The 22,376-nt window shown below is 38.5% G+C and overlaps 1 protein-coding gene across 1 annotated transcript; it reads left to right on the forward strand.

Annotated features, from left to right (window-relative positions):
- The first annotated feature begins 908 nt into the window (after window positions 1-908).
- Window positions 909-22,079, forward strand: LOC309715715 (uncharacterized protein). The gene is made up of 16 exons (XM_082549055.1): window positions 909-1,027; window positions 1,387-1,477; window positions 1,770-1,936; window positions 2,160-2,302; window positions 2,402-2,567; window positions 2,860-2,953; window positions 3,904-3,964; window positions 4,474-4,728; window positions 13,823-13,997; window positions 14,414-14,504; window positions 15,114-15,280; window positions 15,473-15,615; window positions 15,711-15,876; window positions 16,175-16,271; window positions 18,096-18,156; window positions 18,608-22,079. Exons 1-16 carry the CDS (start codon window positions 961-963, stop codon window positions 18,848-18,850), a joined length of 2,187 nt encoding a protein of 728 aa, XP_082405181.1. The 5' UTR covers window positions 909-960; the 3' UTR covers window positions 18,851-22,079.
- Window positions 22,080-22,376: the final 297 nt, after the last annotated feature.

The following is a 22,376-nucleotide window of genomic DNA, read 5'->3' on the forward strand; positions in this document are numbered from 1 at the left end:
AGCAGTATAAAGTCACAATAATTTATACCTACTTAAAGGAGGAGGGGTGAATATTAACACAAACGTGTGTGGCCTGTTAATATTTTAGCAAATTCTTTCAAGTTCCGCACTTAAAAAAGTAACCGTTGCTCTCTTTTTATTACTTTTTTCAAAGGCTATTTTTTCAAGCGGCTGAGATGATTAAATTATTTAAATTATTTAAAAGAAGTAAGTTAAAGGCTTACTCATTCTCTCTCACAGCACTTCCACACTCACACATGGCGCCACGTTAGCAGCAAAGCCTAACAGGTGCTGCAAAGCAGATTAGCACTGCTTAAATAGCCCGTAGATCCAAGTCAGAGTTTTCAGATTAATTCTCTTACTATTGAATGCTGACACCCTCGCTCTGAATATGAGTAAATATAGCCCTGCTGTATTTATATCACTTCACCATGTCACCACAGAGTCGGTCAGAAATGTGTTTTTCATGTAGTTTGAGACACGTACTAGATAACTTTGTTCTGTAACTTTTTTTGCCTTTGTTTGGACATTTTTCAGACAACACCTGTAAGACACAAGTCTTGTCGCTACTTGGTCTTTATTTCTGTTAAAAGTCTAAGATAGATAATAGATGGCTATTACAAACAATAGCCAAAACTTGATTCATATTTCATTATTGTATTATAGGTTACTATTTTATTTATTCATTTATTTTTTGTAAGTGTAGGTTACATACAACAGGCCTACAATATATTTTAGTTTATGAATATTGTTAACTGACTGAATATTGTTGTTCTTGTTTGTCTGAGGTCAACTTTAATTATGTTACAAGGAAGTGATAAATCATCGCAGTGTTTGGTCTAACTACAGGAACTGATGAGAAACAACACCGCAAAAGTCGGCTCAGTTACGTCAGACAAACAGCAACAGTCGGAGTTGTAACGTTGCAAAAGTACTCTTAACATCCTGTTTTAGTGCGCCATGATGCCGACGAGACTGCTTCTACTTCTCTGTCTGATCGGACCTGTGTTTGCCATAGAAGCCCCTGGTAAGATCAATTACACAAGATCGAAGTTATTACAAATTATAGTCTACTGATGACATTTTTTTTAGGTTGAGTACAAGTGTCTGAATAGTCAGTGAGTCTGTTTTTGGCAGATCTACATATATTATCTCCTGCGCGGCTAGCATTCAATATGTATTTGATCAGCTTCCTTAAAACAGCGAATCAGTTATGAAGAAAGGACCTGAGTTGTTGTACCTTGATATAAAAATAATTGCTATCTAAATTAATTAAAATCAGTTTAAGGTCATGGGTGTTTGACTCTACTGTTATGTAGAATTTATATGTCTAACCATTATCAGTTTCTGAAAATCATTTTCTCAAATTGGTCATATTTTTAACAGATGTGGATTGCTTGATTATCAATTTGAAAAATGTTTCCTGTACCTGGAATAAGAAGGGGACACCAAAGGTCAACTACACCTTCTATAGTAGGTGGGTAACCGCTGATAACAGCAGTGGGACATCTCAGTGAAGTCTTCTGAATTCATCAGATTAGAATCAGGCTGGTTGTGCTTCAGTGGAAGATGTAATGAAAATTCTTCTATTTTTCTGATAAACTTAACAGTTAAACATATTTAATTGCTAGGCCCTAACAAATAAAACAACAACAACACATTTTTGAATAAATGATGAACATATATGAACATATTTGGTCATGATGAATACTAAAGTAGATATGGCTCAGTACTTTGCGTGATTGTTTTTTATTATTATTTCTACACAGTTTCTTCAATAAGAAAGAAAAAAGCTGCCCACAGTATTTGACAGAGAACAACATGAACATTGGATGCATCCAGCCATGTGAGTCTCACGACAGATTCATGACTTTTAACACCAGGCTGGTACATGGCAAGGATAGATTTAAGGAGACACATGGACTTAAAAACCGAGGTATGTATTTACCCTGGCCTGGAACATAACTGTATTTAAAATAACAAATAAAATAATGATGGAAAAATTAGTGTACTTATTGGGATTTTTTTTATTTACACTTTTGCTTAAATCTAAAAAAAATTTCCAAGAAAATTGTGGGTATTCTGACATGAAAGAGGCCTTAAAGTATAATGTATACTGGCATGTTTGTTCATGTTATTACACGTCTGTATCTTTTCAGTCAAGTTAAATCCACCAACCAACCTGACTGTTCTCAATGGATCAGACTTTAACTTGTGGTTTTACTGGAACCACACTTCTCCTGCTCGTCTACATTGTGTGGAGAGTGAGGTCCGCTTCAGGACAAACAACAATAACTGGGGGGTAGGAAAAGAGTTTCTCTCATCCTTTTTAATTTATTGCTTTGTTTGCCCCTTCTTGTTCTCTCTTCTTGTGTTTTCTAAAATCCATCTGATTTTCTAGTCCTCTAAAGTTAGCCCCGAGATACAGAAGTACTGCATCAACTCGCCCTCGGGAAGTTCCCGATATGAGCTGCAAGTGCGGAACAGAATAGATGAAGGCTGTGGATCGTCTGACTTCTGGAGTGATTGGAGTGAACCTGTGTTCTGGGGATCCAACAGCAGCATAGGTTAAAAATTCTACATGTTATGAAGAAAAGATGTCGTTTTTTCCCCAAAAATGTAATTGAATGACTGCTTAAACACGGCAGATGTTTTTTTCTTATGTATAGCTGACTTATTTTCTGTAGTTTTCAGAAATAAAAAATTATGTTCGTATAGAACTTTAGATTTATTTCAGTTACTGTTTGACCCCAACATGCTTGGTTAAAATTCAGAATTATGCTTCCTAACAATGCGTGCCCCAATATTTAGAGCTAAAAGATTTATACAAATAATATTCTTCTTTTTTCTTCCTCACAGACTCTGACTCAGTGCCTCTGTGGATGACATTGCTCTATGTGGTGGGTGCCATCACCCTCATCCTGCTGGTGGTGATGTTACTGCAACGTGAAAGGTGGGTTCTTCCATAAATCAGATGATTGATCTGTGATCAGATCACAGATCCAACTGATGTGCCACGAAGTCAGTTTAGGTGTGCCATGCGATTTTGTGATCGTAGATTAGAATTGGAACCAGCATATGACAGCAACCCAAATGCCCACTGTGTTCATGACCTTAAAAAGTGTTTGCGCAAGATTTTTTTTATCCTCAAATTCTGTGGAATTTACTTAGGATACTGAGTAATCACCAAAACTAGGGTTAGGGTCGCCATGCCATGGCTACTTGTAAGCCTCTACCTTCAGTTAGGTCCCAAAAGGGTTCAACACAAACAGTGCTGGTGGGCCTCTGGTGAGTGGACCACTGGACCACTGGCACACGTCTTAGAGAGGAATGTGGTTTATCACCTGTAAGACATGCAGACAGGCTTTTCTGCCCGAGGCTTAAAAACCCCAGATGATGCTGGCTGACATAAGCTTAGTCACAGCAACACTTCCCCCTTATCCATCCCAGACATCACCTATTATTTGTGTCTTGGTTGTTTTAACTTCCTGTTTTTTTCCTGTTTTACCTCAGCTAAAGTATCCAGTCTGCTTATTGTTTCCAGGTTGTTACTGTAGTCAGGGTTTCCAAACACTGGTGTTTCGAGCTTTCCCAAATGCATTCTTTTCCCTCTTCTTGCATTTTGCCCCAGCTTGCTCTTTGTTGATTGATCTTTTAAGTTCTTGTCATCTGTTTTCTTTGCTCTTTGCCTGAGTTTTTTGTTCTGTGTGCTACCAAGCCATGTACGAACTGTGAATGCAAATTTGACTTTTACTGGATGTCCTGCATCATGCATTCGGATTCCTGATCCGGAAAGCTCAGCCCCACTCAGTTACAGTGCTGAGGTGTTAGCGTGAACAAAGTGAATGCAAATATTCTTGTTATGAAAAACCGAGAGTAACAGTGTCCCTACCTCCCATACAGGCTCAAAATCATCCTGATCCCTGCAGTTCCCAAACCATCCCCGATTCTTCATGACATTGAGGTTAGTAACATCCAGAGGTCAGTCTTATCCTTCCAATTCCCAGTCACACAAGATTTCTTACTAGATTTCTAAAGCTAGAAAACTAATTAAGATACTAAAAGAATAAAATGAAGAGTAATAAATATGCATGTTAGTGGCTGTATGAGACCGTATTGGGTATCACAGTGCTTTGATGTTAATGATAACGCCACGATTCATGATAGTCCATTCAGTATTAGTAGAAAAGAGCACCAAAGCATTAGTTCACATCTTCTGGGAACCTTAAATGTCTGTAGAAGTCCTGGCAGACAGTTTAATAGTCATGAAATTGTCCAGATCAAGAGGTGAACCAGTAGACTGAGAACAGCACCACTTAATGGCTAAAAATATAAATACTCTTGTGTTCAAATGATTTTTCAGCGTAGAGCTCTGGGGAAGGAGTTACCCATTAAACAATTGTAACTCAAAAATCCAGTTTGTTGCATTTATTTGTCAAATTAATGTAAAGATTTTTTCCCCACTTCTTTAAGGACTGGTTTCAGCTCTCCAAAGGTCTGAAAGAAAATTTTAAAGCAAGCTACAATGAGCAGGTCTGCCCTGTGCGTGAGTACAACTACGTCTCCCAGTCTGACAGCATGAACTCTGACGACTCCACCTCCTCTGTCAGCACCAACCAAACCCACTGCTCTGTGTCCATCGATGTGAACGATCCAGAAGATCTGTATGTCCCCTTGTCCTCTTCCAGCTCCCAAGTTCCATCTGAGGAGGTGCTGCAGGTTTCTGACTAAGCAGGTCGTGAACCAGGGTTAGGTTTGCCTGAGCCAAACTATCGGGACTTTGTTACACTGATACATCTCCTGCTTGGTGACAGTGATTATTAGAAGGGTTTACAACAATTCCCAGTGTGAAGAAACCCAATATTTGCTGGAGGTATTTAATCAGTTACACCCGAGCTTAGCCTTTTAAATAAAACCTCAGACTACAGATTTTAGTTTAATAAACTTGACCTTAACATCTCTTTGAAATCTTTAACCTCACAGATACATAGTACTCCATCTTAATAAAAGGCTTTTCCTTTTTGTTAAGACAGGTGGTATAAAGTGCTGACACTCTTGAAAACATACTTTAGATGATATGCATTCTTGAGTATTAATCAGGGTGCAGCGATCAGCTCTCTGCTTCCATGATGTAAGTTTTTGAATTTCCTCAGCATATCAAAAATCAAACTGATGTTTGCACTACTCCCCCAGAAGAACACAAATTGTGAAAAATGCTTCCGTTTGGTGTATATCAGTGATTTTAACTGCAGCACATTCTACTGTTAATCATTCCCATTATTTTTATTTTTTTACATAAGGTCTTGGAAAACCTTTTAGCTCATTCGCAAGCACTTATTTAAGTTGTTGTATATTATTGCATTGTATTTATTGACTTTTAATGTGTTAGGTTGGAAAATAAATCCCATGATTTTGGCTAGTTTTGTTTTTGTTTTTTTGTTTTTTAAATAAAACATCACACATGTCTACACACACTTTATAATAAGGCATTACCTGTATTCTGTGAAGCTGTGTACTTGAAGCTTGCATTGCATGATACACTTTGACACTGTGTGTAGCATCCCTGGCTGAATGATGGTCTCTTATACTGATGCTTCACAGAGGTTTTATTGGAAATGTTTTTATTGAAACATTCAGTGAAGACACCGTAAGAGCTAGGAGCAAAACAAAACCAGCAATATTAATACCATAAGATCAAAGGAAACAAATTTCTCCTGCTCACATATAGCATATACATCAAATTTACATCACTCAATTCATTATATCACCTCACTAACTTACAACTACACATAAAGGTCAAGGTCAAGGTTAACAACATAAACTCTATTAAACGACATTTTGATTGCATGTAACTTATTCCGTTAAAGGAAACATTAACAAACCTTGTGCCACTGTCAGCCAGGTACTAATTGGCAAAGTAAACGTACATATTTTTCACTTTAAGGCACACTATTTTACCATATCCTAAAAGAAACGTTACTAACAGCCCTTTAACGGTTTTGTGCCAGTTTCCTGTTTCAAAATAAAAGCATGGGTTTCAAAATAAAACCGAAGTGCCTTTCAAACAAACGTAAAAATATTTACCAAATTTAAAGGTCATTTACACTGTGCGATTACTGATCGTTGCAGAGTTGATATTTGGAGACAAAGTCAGAGAGGGGAGGCTGTTTTGAACATGTACATTTTGTCTGTCCCCAAAGAAGAATCACAAGTGTCTAAAATCCCTTTGCAAACTAATTTAGTCATTTTTGTATTTATCTGGCAGCCATTTACTTAACAAAAGTTCAGAAATAACAGAAAGTTCATAGATTTCTGTCAGATAAGGAAATGTGGACTCATTGTACCGTGCTGAAAGTACGCTGGTGACGTCACTGTTTTGATAGACAGACATATAAACACAGACCAGAGCACTTCAAAGTCCTCTTTGTGTTAGGTTCCAGTCAAAGTAGGTCTAAACAGAACCACATATTATAATTTTGAAACACAAACATAGACTCACAAAGTGAAATCAGTAAGTGCCACACTGCTGCAGCTGACAAACAAATGTCAAAATCGATGGTAAAGCCTCTGACGTGGGTCCACTTGTGAACTCGCAGACACTGACCAAGTGAAAGGTGCTATGTGTGAGTTTAAAGCAGTGGTTCCCAAAGCGGGGGGCGTGCCCCCTAGGAGGACAGCAGTATGAATTAGAAAAAAAAGGTTTTTTAAAAGGGCTCCCACACAAACGCAAAGCAGAGGTTGAAGCATCGCCAAATATGCTTCCAAACCAACCTTATAGCGACTAACTACTCCTGCAACTTTGGAGGTTTTCACTCTTTACACAGTAAAGTTACAGGAGGATAAAAATAATTATCAGGCAAAATGTCCTTTGTTAAAATAATCCCGTCCAATACCACGTGAGAACAATAAATGTATTATATTATCTGTTGTAACCCTCAAATTGAATGGTAATGTAACAGAACCCATTTTTTACATTTTCACTAAACTAAAACATCACTACTTCCACGTCTAATTGTCTGTGATGGAGATGGAGTAAACTGGATTCGCACTCTGTGCCCAGCGAATTATTCAATAAAGATTGCATAAAACCTTGTCTGTGTGTTGTACTATGCTTATTTTACAGGACATTAAAAGTCCAACTTCAAATGTCAGTGTACATCATTTCAGTCTATATTTTTGAAAGCAGTTTCCTCTGACAGGAAACCCACAAAACTCTATAGCACGAGATGTTATGACATCTCGTGCTACGGATGAGTAGTAATTTGACCTGTTAAAAGGGTCGGGATTCTTTAATATTCTTTTGCATAAATAATTGACAGACTTGTCCAAATAAGAAGAAGTTTAATAAGAAGAATAAGAAGTAACATCAAAGTAAACTGCAACCTTTTAGTGTCACACCTGTGCTAAATGAGAGTTTGTTTTCACCTTTGTGTCATTGTGATAAAAAACATCAGATGTCTTTGACTTGAAGCATTGCATTTGGATCCAACAGATATACCCGTAATATAAAAGACACCCTTACAAAAAACCCTTAAAAATATTAAAAACGTTAACACAGATGTTACGTTCTCTCTACTTTGTTTTTCTTCTGTTAAAATAATTAAAACACAGGGAGTTGGGGCTCATGTGAAAAGGAAAAGACCATCTCTGAATCAAGGGTGGGGTCTAAGGGTACATCTTTCTCCATCTTACAATGCTGTGATTGCAGCCATTCCCCAACTCTCTGTGAATGGCACTCCTGGCTATTGATCAACAGTCTTTGATCAGTGGTTGTTGATGAATGGTCAAGAAACTCAACACACAGCCCGGTGGTGCTAGTTTCAGTCATTGTGCAAATGTTCAATTTATAAGATTGGGGAATCAGCTGAGATGAGTGAAGCTGAGTCACTTGGATGAGGGAAGAAACGTTTCTCCCACTGATGCTACATCCAGATGAAGAGAATCAACTTTTTGGGAATACATCGACTTATTTCTCTTTTTAAAGTTGCATTTTAAAAAAGGTTTTAAAAATCTATTGTTTTATTTGGAATTCGAAAATGATTTTTAAATTACATTTTTATTAAGGGTTAAATTCTTTTTTGCGAAATCAATTTGAAGTATTAACTGTGAAAAAGTGATTTACAAATATTTTTTTATTTTAAATTCGTTTATTTAATAATAAATTACTTTAGTAATATTTCAATTAAATAAATAAAAAATTTATTTACTAATGAATATTTTATGGCACAATTCATTATTGAAGGACAAAATTCTTTATTTTGATGCGTGTGGCTCTTCTGGTCCTCCATACCAAACAGCAACAGTTAAAGGTAAACTTGAACCTCTACTGTTAAAATCCTGTTTTAGTGCGCCATGATGCCAGCCAGACTGCTTCTACTTCTCTGTCTTATCGGACCTGTGTTTGCTGAAAAAAAAAAGCCCTGGTAAGCTATTATGATGTTGTTTTTTTTAATGTAACATGAGGTGATGTCCTTTTTTTTTAAGGTCTACTGATTGTCTAGTGTTGACGTACATAGTCCAAATGTGGTCTTTCTGGACGACTTTTCAATGTCAAATTTTAATACTGGTTCCGTAGTCCCACATTTCCAGATAGCGGAGGATATGTTTTATACGGGTTACCAGTTAATTTATTCTGTAGCTCTATTTACACCTATGTATTCGTTTCTAGTTATCAGTTATGGGAAAATGATCTGGAACAGTATGCCTCCTTCTGTAATGGGACGAGATCATAATAGCTAGGTGTGAAGAAATGCTGAGTAATCAGCGGACATCTCCAAGATGGTGCGGACTCTTGATGCTAAAACAAAAGTGAGCAGCTGTACGGTGAATTTGGAGCAGAAATGTCCCCAAAATCTGCGTGCATTGGCCACCGGTCATTTATGGGTTCAAAATAATGACATGAGGCTGGAATAAAATGTATCCATCAAATGGTAGAGTTTATTATTAGATGCAAGACACTAACACACACCAACTAACTACTCTAAAAGCAACTGGCTTCCTTTTACACTCTACCTGCTTCAGGCGAGCATCTGGAATAACCCAAGTGTGAGGGTAACAAAACAAATGGAAAAAACAAACATCCACATAAATAAACACCAAACCAAAATATAACACAAAGAAGACAAATTTACATATTTCCAGAGTCTTACAAACACTTTAATCCCCCCACCCCCATCCTTCTTCAACTTTCACACACTGTCATTTAAATACTAGTCAAATGTCAAACTCCATTAACCTAATAACGAATCGTGAAACCATCAGTGTGTTCCTTTTTTATCTAGCTTTTGAAATACTAGTCCCTCATAAACTAATAAAAATACAGGGAATGGTGATGGAATCCCCGGTCTACATTACAGTGACATATTTTCTAAAAAAAAAAAAAAATCCACTCTTGCCCCCAGCAGCGGTCTTTATCCTTCAAGCACAGGTCCTGTTTCAGATGCCTGGGAGCTTGAGGGTCCTGCGCAGTGTCTTAGCTGTTCCTAGGACTGAGGTCTTCGGGACAGAGATCTCCAGTGTTGTTTCTGGGATCTGCTGGAGCCACTCACCTAGCACTCCAGTTACCACTGGGGTCACTGTTACATTGACGCTCCGCATCACCTGATGTATTCGTGGATGTTTGTTGGCTCATCCTGGATTGTGATGCTGACACTTACCAGTCCTCACCCTCCTTCCTTCCACTTAGCATACAGCCTGCTGGTGCTGGACTTGGGATGAAACCCTCAAAGAGCTTTCTGGTTTTGATGTCAGTGGCTTCGAGCTCCTCCTTTGGCCAGCTTATTATCTCAGCAGGGTACCTGATCATGGACAGGTGTTGATAGCTCGGATCTTGTTCTTACCGTTCAACTGACTCCTCAGGATTTGCCTGACCCTCTGCAGGAACTTAGTGATTGCAGCTTTGCTAGCTGCCTCTTCATAATTCCCGTTTGCCTGTGGGATCCCCAGGTACTTGTAGCTGTCTTCGATGTCTGCAATGTTGCCTTCTGGTAGTTCGATCCCCTCAGTTCTGATGACCTTCCATCTCTTCGTTACCATTCGACTACACTTCTCCAATCCGAATGACATTCCAATGTTGTTGCTGTATATTCTGTGGTGTGGATCAGTGAATCAATGTCTCGTTGACTCCTGGCATACAGCTTGATGTCATCCATGTAGAGGAGGTGATTGACAATTGCTCCATTCTCTGGTGGGTATCTGTAGCCAGTCTGTCAACGATCTCACTGAGGGGGTTCAGGACTATGCAGAACAGCAGTGGGGACAGCACATCTCCTTGGTAGGTCCCGCACTTGACGGTGACTTGTGCCTACGGGCTTGTAGTTGTCAGTGCGCCCCAGGGTGGCTGTGGCTACAATGTAGCTTGCCATCACCAGTGAGTGAATGTGTGTGTGAATGGGTGGATGACTGAATGTGTAAAGCGCTTTGGGGTCCTTAGGGACTAGTAAAGCGCTATACAAATACAGGCCATTTACCATTTGATCTCTAGTGTTCTACGCCACATCCCCGTTTAGTTCCTGATAAACTCTCTTATGGGTCCTGTTTATCTTGTATAGTTGTAGGCATTGCAGGATCCAGGTGTGAGGCATCGAGTCATAGGCCTTCTTGCAGTCAATCCAAGCAGTGCACAGGTTGGTCATCTTAGTCTTGCAGTCTCAGGTGACTGCTCTGTCTACCAGTAGCTGGTGTTTTGCTCCTCTGGCTATTCCTTTCTGTGCCCCACTTATGTATTGACCCATGTGGCTGTTTTTATATACACAGCTCAATAAATAAATAAATAAATAAATAAATAAAGGGAACAGATAAACAACACAATGAAACTCCAACTCAATCACACTTTTGTGAAATCACTGCCAGAGCCCTGCAAAGTGACCTCCAGCAGACCACAAATGTGCATGTCTCTGCTCAAACAGTCAGAAACAGACTCCATGAGAGTGGCATAAGGGCCCGACGTCCACAGGTGGGGGTTGTGCTTACAGCCCCACACTGTGCAAGACGTTTGGCATTTGCCAGAAAACACTAAGATTGCCAACTTTGCCACTGGCGCCCTGTGCTCTTCACAGATGAAAGCAGGTTCACACTGAACACATGTGACAGAGTCTGGAGAAACCATAGAGAACGTTTTGCTGTCTGCAACATCCTCCAGCATTACCGGTTTGGCAGTGGGTCAGTAAGGGTGTGGGGTGGCATTTGTTTGGGGAGGGGGGCACACAGCCCTCCATGTGCTCGCCAGATACCAAGATGAGATCCTCAGACCCCTTGTGAGACCATACGCTGGTGCAGTTGGCCCTGGGTTCCTCCTAATGCAAGACAATGCTAGACCTCATGTGGCTGGAGTGTGTCAGCAGTTCCTGCAAGACAAAGGCACTGAGGCTATGAACTGGCCGGCCCAGACCTGAGTCCAATTGAACACATCTGGAACATCATGTCTCGCTCCATCCACAAACGCCACGTTGCACCACAGACTGTCCAGGAGTTGGCGGATGCTTTAGTCCAGGTCTGGAAGGAGATCCCTTGGGAGACCATCCACCACCTCATCAGGAGCATGCCCAGGCGTTGTAGGGAGGTCATAAAGGCACATGGAGGCCACACACACTACTGAGCCTCATTTTGACGTGTTTTAAGGACATTACATCAAAGCTGGATCAGCCTGTAGTCTGTTTTTCCACTTTAATTTTGTATGAATCTAAATCCAGACCTCCATGGGTAGCTACATTTGATTTCCATTGATAATTTTTGTATGATGTTGTTATCAAAAAATTCAGCTATGTCAAGAACAAAGTATACGAATATTTCATTAATTCAGATCTGGGGTGTCTTATTTTTGGGTTCGGCTTATTTGTTTGAGCTATGTGTGTGTGTGTGTGTGTGTGTGTGTGTGTGTGTGTGTGTGTGTGTGTGTGTGTGTGTGTGTGTGTGTGTGTGTGTGTGTGTGTGTGTGTGTGTGTGTGTATTTTTATAGTCCTATATATTGATCCTAATTTGTTTTTTTTGTTTTTTGGTCATCAAACATATCTACACGCACTGTATGACGAGGCATTACCTGTATTCTGTGAAGCTGTGTATGTGCAGTTTGCAATGCATGATATACTTTGACACTGTGCAATTATTGATTATTGCACAGTAAATATTTGGAGACTATCAGAGAGGGGAGGCTGGTTTGGACACGTACATTTTGTCTGCACACAGGTGCCAAAATATAAGAATCACAAGGGTCTAAAATCATTTTCTAAACTAGTTTTGTCAATTGAGCTTTTATTTTTGTATTTATCTGGCAGACATTTATTTAACATACGGTCAGAAATAACAGGAAAGTTCATATATTTCTGTCAGATAAGGAAATGTGGACTCATTGTCACCAGTACACTGGTGACGTCACTGTTTTGATAGACAACAAATAAACACAGACCAGAGAACTTGAAACTCCTCTTTGTTATAAGTTCCAGTCAAAGTAGGTGTAGACAGAACCACATAGTGTCATTATGACACACAGACATAGACACACAAAGTCAAATCAGTAAATGCCACACTGCTGCAGCTGTCAAAAAAATGTCAAAATGAACTGTAAGGTCTCTACTTGTGAACCCGCAGACGTCGACCAAGTGAAAGGTGCTATGTGTGAGTGTGTTGAGTTTAAAGTAAGTATTTTATCTGAACATTTGTACTTCATTATAACTGTGGTTAGAACAGAGATAGCACAGTTCTTAAAAACGCTGCGTTTCCTCTCCAAAAAACAGAATACGGCAGTAAAAAAAACCACAGCAATTTACACAGAAAGCCCCCGATCCAGTTTGCTGTAAATGAACTAAGCTGAGCTAACTGTTGTCTGTGGCTTCAAACAGCAAATGTTAGTTTAAATATTTATCTGAGATGTGGGAGTTGACGGCTGCTGTTTGATGAAATGAATGTAAGAAATTAACTCATTTGGTTAAACAGGTTAAAATTATAAAATTGCTTGTTTATGCTGTGCATGAACATGGACACTACATTTCACAATGTGATTCTGATTTGTCCATCATTTCTCTTTCATCAGAAAAGAATACATACAGGACTCGTAGACTGTAAAGAAAATCTTAGCTAAACCAACAAGATCCACCTTAAGCTCACTTTGGCAGCAAATGATAGTAGAAGTGCAGAGAAAATGTAAGACTGGCTGACTAAAAACAGAACTATTTCTTGAACGATTCAATAAAGATTGCATAAAACCTTCTCTGTGTGTTGTACTTATTTTACAGGACATTAAAAGTCCAACTTCAAGTCTAGTGTACATAGTTTCAGTCTATATTTTTGAAAGCAGTTTCCTCTGACAGGAAACCCACAAAACTCTGAAAGTGACACTGATCGAATGTTATGACATCTCGTGCTACGGATGAGTAGTAATTCAGCTAATTTGAACTGTTAAAAGGGTCGGGATTCTTTAATATTCTTTTGTAATTGACAGATTTGTCCAAATAAGAAGGAACATAAAAGTAAACTGCAACAGTTTAGTGTCACACCTGTGTTAAATGACCAGAATGAGTTTGTTTTCACTTTTGTCTCATTGTGGTAAAAAATATCAGATGTCTTTGAGTTGAAGCTATTGCATTTACATCCAACAGATAATACCTGTGATATAAAAAACACCCTTAAAAAAACAAAAATATTAACAGAGATTTTACCTTCTCTCTACTTTGTCTTTCTCCTGCTAAAATGATTAAGACAGCTTATATACATTAAGTAATCATGACATCCAAAAACTTGATTTAACCTCTTAACTAGAGTTTATTAACTATTAACTTTATGAACTATGAAAGTATGAAGACTGTGTATCTGCCATATAGTGACATAGCCGTGCTACAGGCACCAATACATTGACAGGAAGAGAAGAAAAAAAAACCCCACAAGACACGGTGATATTTCAGTGTCGATGCGGGCTTACATCCTGTTTCTATTCGCCATGATGTCGACAAGATTACTTCTACTTCTTTATCTGACTGGACACGTATTTGCCAAAAAATCACAAGGTAAGAGCATATGAAGATGATCGAATACGTTTTTTAAAAAAATACAAGACATTCGCAACATCAGTAGGAAGTGTCGTAAACCTGTGTCGACATCTTTGAAAGTCGATCGCTCTACTTTTGTTATATCCCAAACACTATCATTCAATGTATATTTGAGAAGTTATTTGTACCTTGAGATATGAATGAACACTATCTATATTAAATTCAGGTTAATGCAGAGCCTTCCTTTATTAAGCACGTTTTGTGAGAATTTCCCCTCCAGAGCACGGGGCTCTTACTTCCTTGTCTTTGAGTGTATGACTGTACTACTATCAGTCTGTTGCCCTTTGTGTAGGTTTCATATATATGCCTAACCATCATTCATCGTTTTAGGTTTTATCTTTCATTGATCTCAAATCTATCATGTTTTTTAACAGATGTGGATTGCTTGGTGGTGAATCTAGATTATGTTTCCTGCAAATGGAATAAGACCGGGACTCCTGAGGTCAACTACACCTTCTACAGCAAGTGCGTAGTTGTTGATAATAGCACCAACACATCTTTGTAATGTCTTCTAAAATTAATCAGACTATAATTAAATGTTGTACTTGAGTGAAAGATGTGATGAAAATCTATTTTACTCTCAGCATTAACAGTAAAAGACATTTTCTACCTTTTCTGAACTACAACCCCAATTCCAAAAATGTTGGGATGCTATGAGACATGAAAAAGAAAAACAGAATAGAGTGGTCTCATAAGCACTATATTTTATTCACAATAGACCATAGAAAAAACTGAGAAAAAAGTTTCATTTTAAGAAAATATTAAGAAATTATTAAGAAAAATATCAACTACTTGGGTAACAGACCTGGAATATTTATTAGGCATGAAAGAAGAGTCCGGGTGTTGAAGCGGCCTGCCTGCAGTCCAGACCTTTCAACAACTGAAAACATTTAGAACATCATGAAATGAGAAATATGGCAAATAGTTTTGGACTGTTGAGCAATTAGAACTAGAACTAATAAAGTATTAAACTTGAGATTACATCATATTTAAGATCATATTGATTGTATCTAAATATGATACGTCTGCATGCTTTTCTTTGTTGGAATAGTTATGTTTTTGATTCATCTACAGGTTGGGCAATGACCAATGGAAAATATGCAACCACTATTTGACAGAGAACAACGTGAACATTGGATGTAACCAGCAGGTAGATTCGGGAGATAGATTCAAAACATTTCGAACTCGACTGACAAATGGGAGCGAAAATTTTGAGAAGGGTCACGAGCTTAAAAAACAAGGTATGCATATAACCTGGTATTAACTTTGAGTTTAAAACAATAAATCAATTAATGAAGGGATCATTATTAGAATTAATGGGACGTTTTTTACACTTTACACAGTAACTTAAAGGAAAATTGCTGTTAGTGTTCTGTCATAAAAGTAAATTGGCATGCCTCTTCATGTTATTGCCTATTTGTATACTTCTCCAGTCAAGTTAAACCCACCAACCAACCTGACTGTCCTGAATGGGTCGGACTTTAATCTGTGGTTTTACTGGAACCACACTTCTCCTGCTCCCTTACACTGTGTGGAGGGTGAGGTCCGCTTCAGGACAAACAACAATAACTGGGATGTAGGTTTCTTTCATCCTTTTTAATTCATTTATTTTTTCATCTCTCTTTGTTCTCTCCCAGTCTAATGTTTTCTCAACTCCGTCTGATTTTCCAGTTCTCTAAAGTTAGCGCCGGGATACAGAAATACTGCATCAACTTGCCCTCAAGCAGTTCCCGATATGAGCTGCAAGTGCGGAACAGAATAGATGATTCCTGTGGAGAGTCCATATTCTGGAGTGACTGGAGTGAGCCTGTGGTCTGGGGATCCAACAACAGCACATGTAAAACTACTTCATAGATATTCTTAGTGGCATGGTGAAACGATGTCTGCCAGTGAATATAGGGTCATCTTGGGGGGACAATTAGCTCTGCAACAAAACACTAATAATAATGATCAGTTAAAATGTTTGAACACTGCAAAGAAATCATAGGTAGATTTTGTTTCTTATTCAACAACTTTCAAACTGGGATTCAAACAATTATTAAAACTTAAGTGGCTCTAATGTTGCTTCCACACTGCACAAAACATTAGAATTAAGCATTCATACAAATAACTTCCTTCTTTTTTCTTCTTCAAAGACTCTAAAGATTTGATGTCTCCGTGGACGCCCGTGATATATCTGGTGGGTGTAATCAGTTTCATCCTGCTGGCCATGCTATTAATGCACCATGAAAGGTGGGTTTTTCCATAACTCAAATGATTGCTCTATGATCAGATCACAGATCCAGGTGGTGTACCATGTGATTTTGTGACAGCCACAGACTATAATTGCAGTGTACAATAGCACATAAAGTTGTTGTTAACTTGTATACTTTTATATATACCTACGCACTTTTATACTTACTTTTCTGTCATTTAAATATTTATCTTTTATCTGTTTTGAACTTGTGAAAACACAGTTAAAAGTCAAAAATGTATGCCCTTCTTCACATTTTTCAAAATCATCCAGTGGGCCATATTGGAGCCTTTGCCTGGCCGATTCGGGCACTCAAGCCTTAGGTTTGACACCCCGGACTTACTGTATCAGTACAGCAAATGTAAACAAATAATTAACAATTAATATATCCACTGTGCACTAGTGTATAAAATCTAGGCTGCAAAAAAACCATCAACCAAACACAAATGCAGATCACTTGTCCAAAACGAGTGCAAACGAGTGACCCAAAGAAAAGATTAAAGATCGTTTTTAGATGGTATCAAAGGCTTGTTGTCTTGTGGAAAGTTTCCATTGCACAACATCTGACAGATCTCACACAACCCAGGAAACACACAACATTTCTGAAGGCAGAAGACCACAGTACACAGAGACGCCTACAAGATTAAATTCTGGTACAGGAAGATGTGTTTTGACCAAAGATCCCTTCTAAATGATCTGCAATCATGCAAAGTTACAAACATTCCTTTTTTAATTACTGTTACCATTGCTGATGGTAACCCAGATTTTTCTCAGTTGTCAGTACAGACATCAAACCATTACACATTATTCACTATACATTCATCATAAATTGCTACCCTGAATCACCTTCATCACGCCCCTGGTTATCCCACGATGTATTAGGATCAGCTCATAGATCATTTGGATGTATTTTATAACTCTATGACTGCTTCTCTAAACAAATTAACAACAATATATACCTATAACAATAAATGCAAACACAGGGAACTTTACTGTGGCTAAATTTTATAATATGGATGCTGATAACCAAGGTCTAGCTTTGAAACTCTTACTTTCTTCAAAATTACACATTAGTTATTTGATCTATAAAAGTCTGACCTTAAATAACCTTCAAATAATACGAAAAGGAAAATGCTTGACGTTAAACACACCTGTGAAATAAGCTAAGCCTACAAAGTTTCCTTCCAGAAACACTGAAACAAATTAACCAGCAAAGCAATCAAAGAACAGACTTTACAGATAACGCAATGTGTTACACGCTGTGCATTTTGGAAACTTTTCCAAATTGACTTCATTCATTCATAAAGTTCCCGAAGTATATGTGACACGGACAGCGGCAGACTCAAAGAATATTTTAGATCAGCAATTTGACTAGATCTGAGGCCACTCTGTTGTTTAGGCCTGTCAGAACATCAGAATATCATTACATCAGTAAGGACACAGTGTAAAAATGTGCCAAACACATAGAGCTCCCTGCTGTGGCGATTACTTGTGAATATGGGGGATTATTAGCTTCCACATGACTACCATTAATTATTTTTAACAATGGTTGGAGAGACAGATTGCATTGTTAATTAATCAAAAGCTATGTATGTGTTATGGGATATAAATATTTTATTTCTAAAGATCACAGTTATCATCCATCTATGGGGGGGACTGGATCTGGAGCATTTTGCACCTTTATATCGGATGATCCTGACCTTAATGTCAAAAGCTGTCTGCCAGCCACGCTCAGTTGGAGTTCTGAAACCAACAAAGTCTAATGCAGTTGTTGCTGTTTGATGATAATGTGAATGCTAAAGATTTCCTTACCTCCCATACAGGCTCAGAATCATCCTCGTTCCTGTGGTTCCCAAGCCATCTCCATTCCTGCATAACATCGAGGTCAGTGGCATCCAGAGTTCTGTCCACTCCCTGAAATTCCCAGTCTTACAAGGGTTTTATATAGTTGTTAATATGAATTTGGAAAGCTATTGAAGTTACTGGAAGAATTAAATGGCAAATGAGCTTCTACATGGATTTTAGTAGCTTTAATGTTAACACTTGCATCAAGATTCATGACAATTAGTTCAGTAGCTGTTGATTTATGTCATTGATTGGACTAAAGAACAGCTTGGTTTACATCTTCTGGATACCTTGAATGTCTGTAGATGTTCAGGCAATCAGTTTAACAGATTTTAATATCTCTGGATCAAGAGTTGGACGAAAAGCCTGACAATAGTGCCACTTAATGGCTAAAAATAGAAATACTCTTGTGTTTGAGTGATTTTGGTCATCAAAATCTGGGGAAGCAATTATTCGTTACAAGTGAGGTTTTTTTTCTCTCTTTTTTAAGGATTGGTTTCAGTTCTCCAAAGGCCTGAAAGACAATTTTAAACCGGACTACAACGAGCGTGCCTGCCCTGTGCGTGAGTACAACTATGTCTCCCAGTCTGATGTGGTGAGCTCCGACGGCTCCACCTGCTCTGTCACCACCGACCAAACCGACTGCTCCATCGAACACGATCCAGAAGACCTGTCCGCCCCCTTTCCCTCTAACCCAGTTTCATCTGAGGAGGTGCAAAAGGCTTCTGTTTAGGAGCCATGTTTGGATTTCACAAACATGAATCAACAAACCTCCTGCCTGATTGCAAGAGATACCTTAATTTGACCAAATAAATGGTAGCCCAATAGTTACTATCAGAATAACCCCAATAATTGGTTCAGGAATTTAATTTGAACAATGCCTATTATACAGGTAAAACCAAAGCATCCGATTAAAATTTTAGAAGTTAATAAAGTTCATAAAGACTTTAATATGTTTCTAAAATCCTTGTGTAATTTATGGTTACTCTTGAAAACATTGTTTAGACTCTAAATATTTGACTAATTGAGGCTTTGACGTACGTATAATCCTTTGTTGACTTCCGAGATGAGCACCAGGAACTGTTCTCATATCCAATCCCTCAAATGGGTTTTTTTTTTTATCTTTTTTTAAATTTTTGTTTTCTTTTTAAAGCAAGAACGATTGTTAAAGTGTTAATTTGGAGAGACGCAGTATTGTATCCTGTAAGCTGGGCTGAAAGTAATTACATATTAATACATACAAGCCCAACTTTACTCAGAAAAAAGCAAGGAGTTTAACTTAAGCAGCAATGTTCCCTCTAAGCTGCGCACATGCGCAATTGCGCACTGCTGGCACGGTCTCTGCGCACAGAAATTCTGCGTTGGGCACAAAAGAAATCTAACCTGAATTGAAATTAAAATTAATACTTTAACAATTCTGTTTCGCAGTGTTAGTCAGTAAGTGACTGGGAACGATATGGGAACGATGCCACCTTATCCCATAGTCCAGCCAATAATGCGTATATGCGCAGCCAATCAACGTGGTTGACAGGCTATGACAGCGTCCTTATGTGCCGACACCGGTGTTTTAGCTAGCAAAGGGGCGTGGCTGATGTGGAGAGAAGCCACGTTAATGACAAGGTGTACAACCATTGGAGATGTGAGCAGGACAGACGGAACAATTGACGGAAAAATTGGGGACTTTATAGCAGTTTTTAAATTGTGTTGATAGGCCACATAAAACCAGGGTTGTGATAAAAAATATATGAAATGTTTGGTTTTCTTCCTGAATACTGTCATTGTTTATATTTACTGCAGGAAGAAACGGTTAAATCGGCGTTTTATAAGAAAAAAGGCTCGAAAGCACTCTCCACCTGTGAGCAAAAACAAACCCCACTCCCCTCTGCCTTTCCTATTCGTCCAAAAAAGTACCATGTCAACCAATCAAAAATGATATGGCAACGTGGCATCTAGTTGTTAAGAAAGGGGGGAGTTTTAGGAGTGATGGCGGTGTTTTGAGATGTGAGAGATTTGCAACGTTTAGCGCAAATCTTGTGTCGTTAGTGTGTAGTGTAGTCAGTAGTTTTGTTGTGTGTGTCAGAACAATGAGGCGACTGCTGAATGTTACAGGTGTTACAGCAGTGATACATCTCCTGTTATCAGGCCTGCAGGTATCAGGCTGTTGTTCTCCTTTATCTCATAGTGGACAGAAATAATTTTTTGGAGTGACACAAATAATTTTTGTGGCATCAGATTTGATGCAGAACAGCTGATTGTTCTGTAAATAGTTTGAAATGTTTATTTAAAAACGCCTTGGCTGCATTTAAAAAATAGCTGCAAAAACGTTGTTGTTTGCCAAACTGAGTTACTTTTTTGAAGAAGTAACTATATAATTAATTGCCCAGCATTGGTCTTTATATACTGTATTTTGGAGACAGAGTTACAGGACTCTCTCCCAGACCACAGACTCATAATACAAGTAAGAGCTTTATAAAAAGAAAAAAAAAAAGAAAAAAAAAAGAAAGAAAGTTGTGTTTTCGAAATTGGAGTTCAAATTATTTTTACTTCCAAGTGTTAACATACTACACAGGTCATGAACAAGATTTTTTTACATTTCCATTGTAAATGGGCTAAAGCAGTTAATTAAAAGTAGTCTAACATAAATGTAAACGCTGTAATTTGATTATTTTAATAAACCATGAAACTTGGATGGATTTGATGCCGGCGTGACCACAGTGCACATGTCTGATGTCGCTCACAGTGGTCCAAGGGATCGCTCAGGGAGTTTGTGCGTTCGCTCAGACATGTGAAAAATTAGAGGGAACATTGTTAAGCAGTGCAGCTATGACCAGGAGGAAAACCCACAATAAAAATAAGTAAAGGTCTTTGTGCTTCAGGGCAGCTTACAATAGCTTTTTTATTCTACTCTGAAAACTGACCTTGGAAATATTATTATATTTTTGATAAATATTCACATTTTGAGCTTACTGAAAAAAGTGTAGAAATATAAACTTACATATGTATACTTTGCTCAATAATCTTTTTTTGTCATATGTAAACTGTTAAAACTGTAGAATAAGTAGGGAAGAGCAAATATTGCCTGCAGATTTGGACAATTTGAAAACATGATATCTTAGGCTACGTCCACACGTACCGAGTATTTTTGAAAATGCAGATTTTTCTATGCGTTTGCACCTTTCATCCACACGTAAACGGCGTTTCGGTCACTGAAAACTGAGATTTTTAAAAACGCCTGCCAGGGTGGATATTTTCGAAAAGTCCGTTTTTGCATTTACTGTGGACGAGGAAAACGGAGAAAACGCAGCGTCAAAGGTGTGCGCCTTTTTTGACGTCACACTGTGCGCCACGTTATTGTTTCGGTGAAATGAATTTCTACAATGGCAGACTTACACAAAACACTGTTACTTGTACTCTCTGCAGTGTTTAAATGCTTACATATACACACACAGTTACTGTCCCTCCACACATAGGACTCAGTTCTGCTTCTATGCGCCATCTTTGTTTACTCTTTCCCGTCCAGGCTTCTAGACTTTATAGGCGATCTGGCTCAAGAGTTGGGAGTTCACCTTGTAATCGGAAAGTTGCCGGTTAGAGTCCCGGCTTGGATAGTCTCGGTCGTTGTGTCCTTGGGCAAGACACTTCACCTACCGCCTACTGGTGGTGGTCAGAGGGCCCGGTGGCGCCAGTGTCCGGCAGCCTCGCCTCTGTCAGTGCACCCCAGGGTGGCTGTGGCTACAATGCAGTTGCCATCACCAGTGTGTGAATGAGTGGATTCACACACTGGTGCTTTGGGGTCCTTAGGGACTAGTAAAGCGCTATACAAATACAGGCCATTACTTATGATTGGCCAACATTTCTACAAGGTTAGGAATATGTCGCCACCTGTTGCTTTGGCATGTTCGTAGCAGCGTTTTCCTTCAATTTTGCGTTTAGGTGTGGACAGGATTTTTTTTTTTTAAAAACACAAACGGAAAATCTCCGTTTTGAAAAATACCCGTGTAAGTGTGGAGCCTTAGCATTTTAACCAAACATCTTACTGTTACTGTTACAGTATATAAGGGAGTGGCACTCCAATTTCGTTGTACTCTGTACAATGACAATAAAGGCTATTCTATTCTATTCTATTCTATATCATTGAATGATACAATCGTTTACTCGCTAATAGTGTTATTGTAAAACTTATGCCGAAAATGTTTTGTAACAGACAAACAAATAGATGTGTTTTGCCATCATTCATACTCTTCTAATATCACACTTTG

Source organism: Aulonocara stuartgranti (assembly GCF_965226115.1).
Source record: "Aulonocara stuartgranti genome assembly, chromosome: 10".
Classification (NCBI taxonomy): Eukaryota; Metazoa; Chordata; class Actinopteri; order Cichliformes; family Cichlidae; genus Aulonocara; species Aulonocara stuartgranti.

What these genes read in the sequence shown, in the direction of transcription:
- LOC309715715 (XM_082549055.1), top strand. Translation starts at nt 961, where the DNA reads ATGATGCCGACGAGACTGCTTCTACTTCTCTGTCTGATCGGACCTGTG. An exon ending in GTTTGCCATAGAAGCCCCTG is followed by an intron (nt 1,028 to 1,386) that starts GTAAGATCAATT and finishes TATTTTTAACAG; the next exon opens with ATGTGGATTGCTTGATTATC. An exon ending in AACTACACCTTCTATAGTAG is followed by an intron (nt 1,478 to 1,769) that starts GTGGGTAACCGC and finishes ATTTCTACACAG; the next exon opens with TTTCTTCAATAAGAAAGAAA.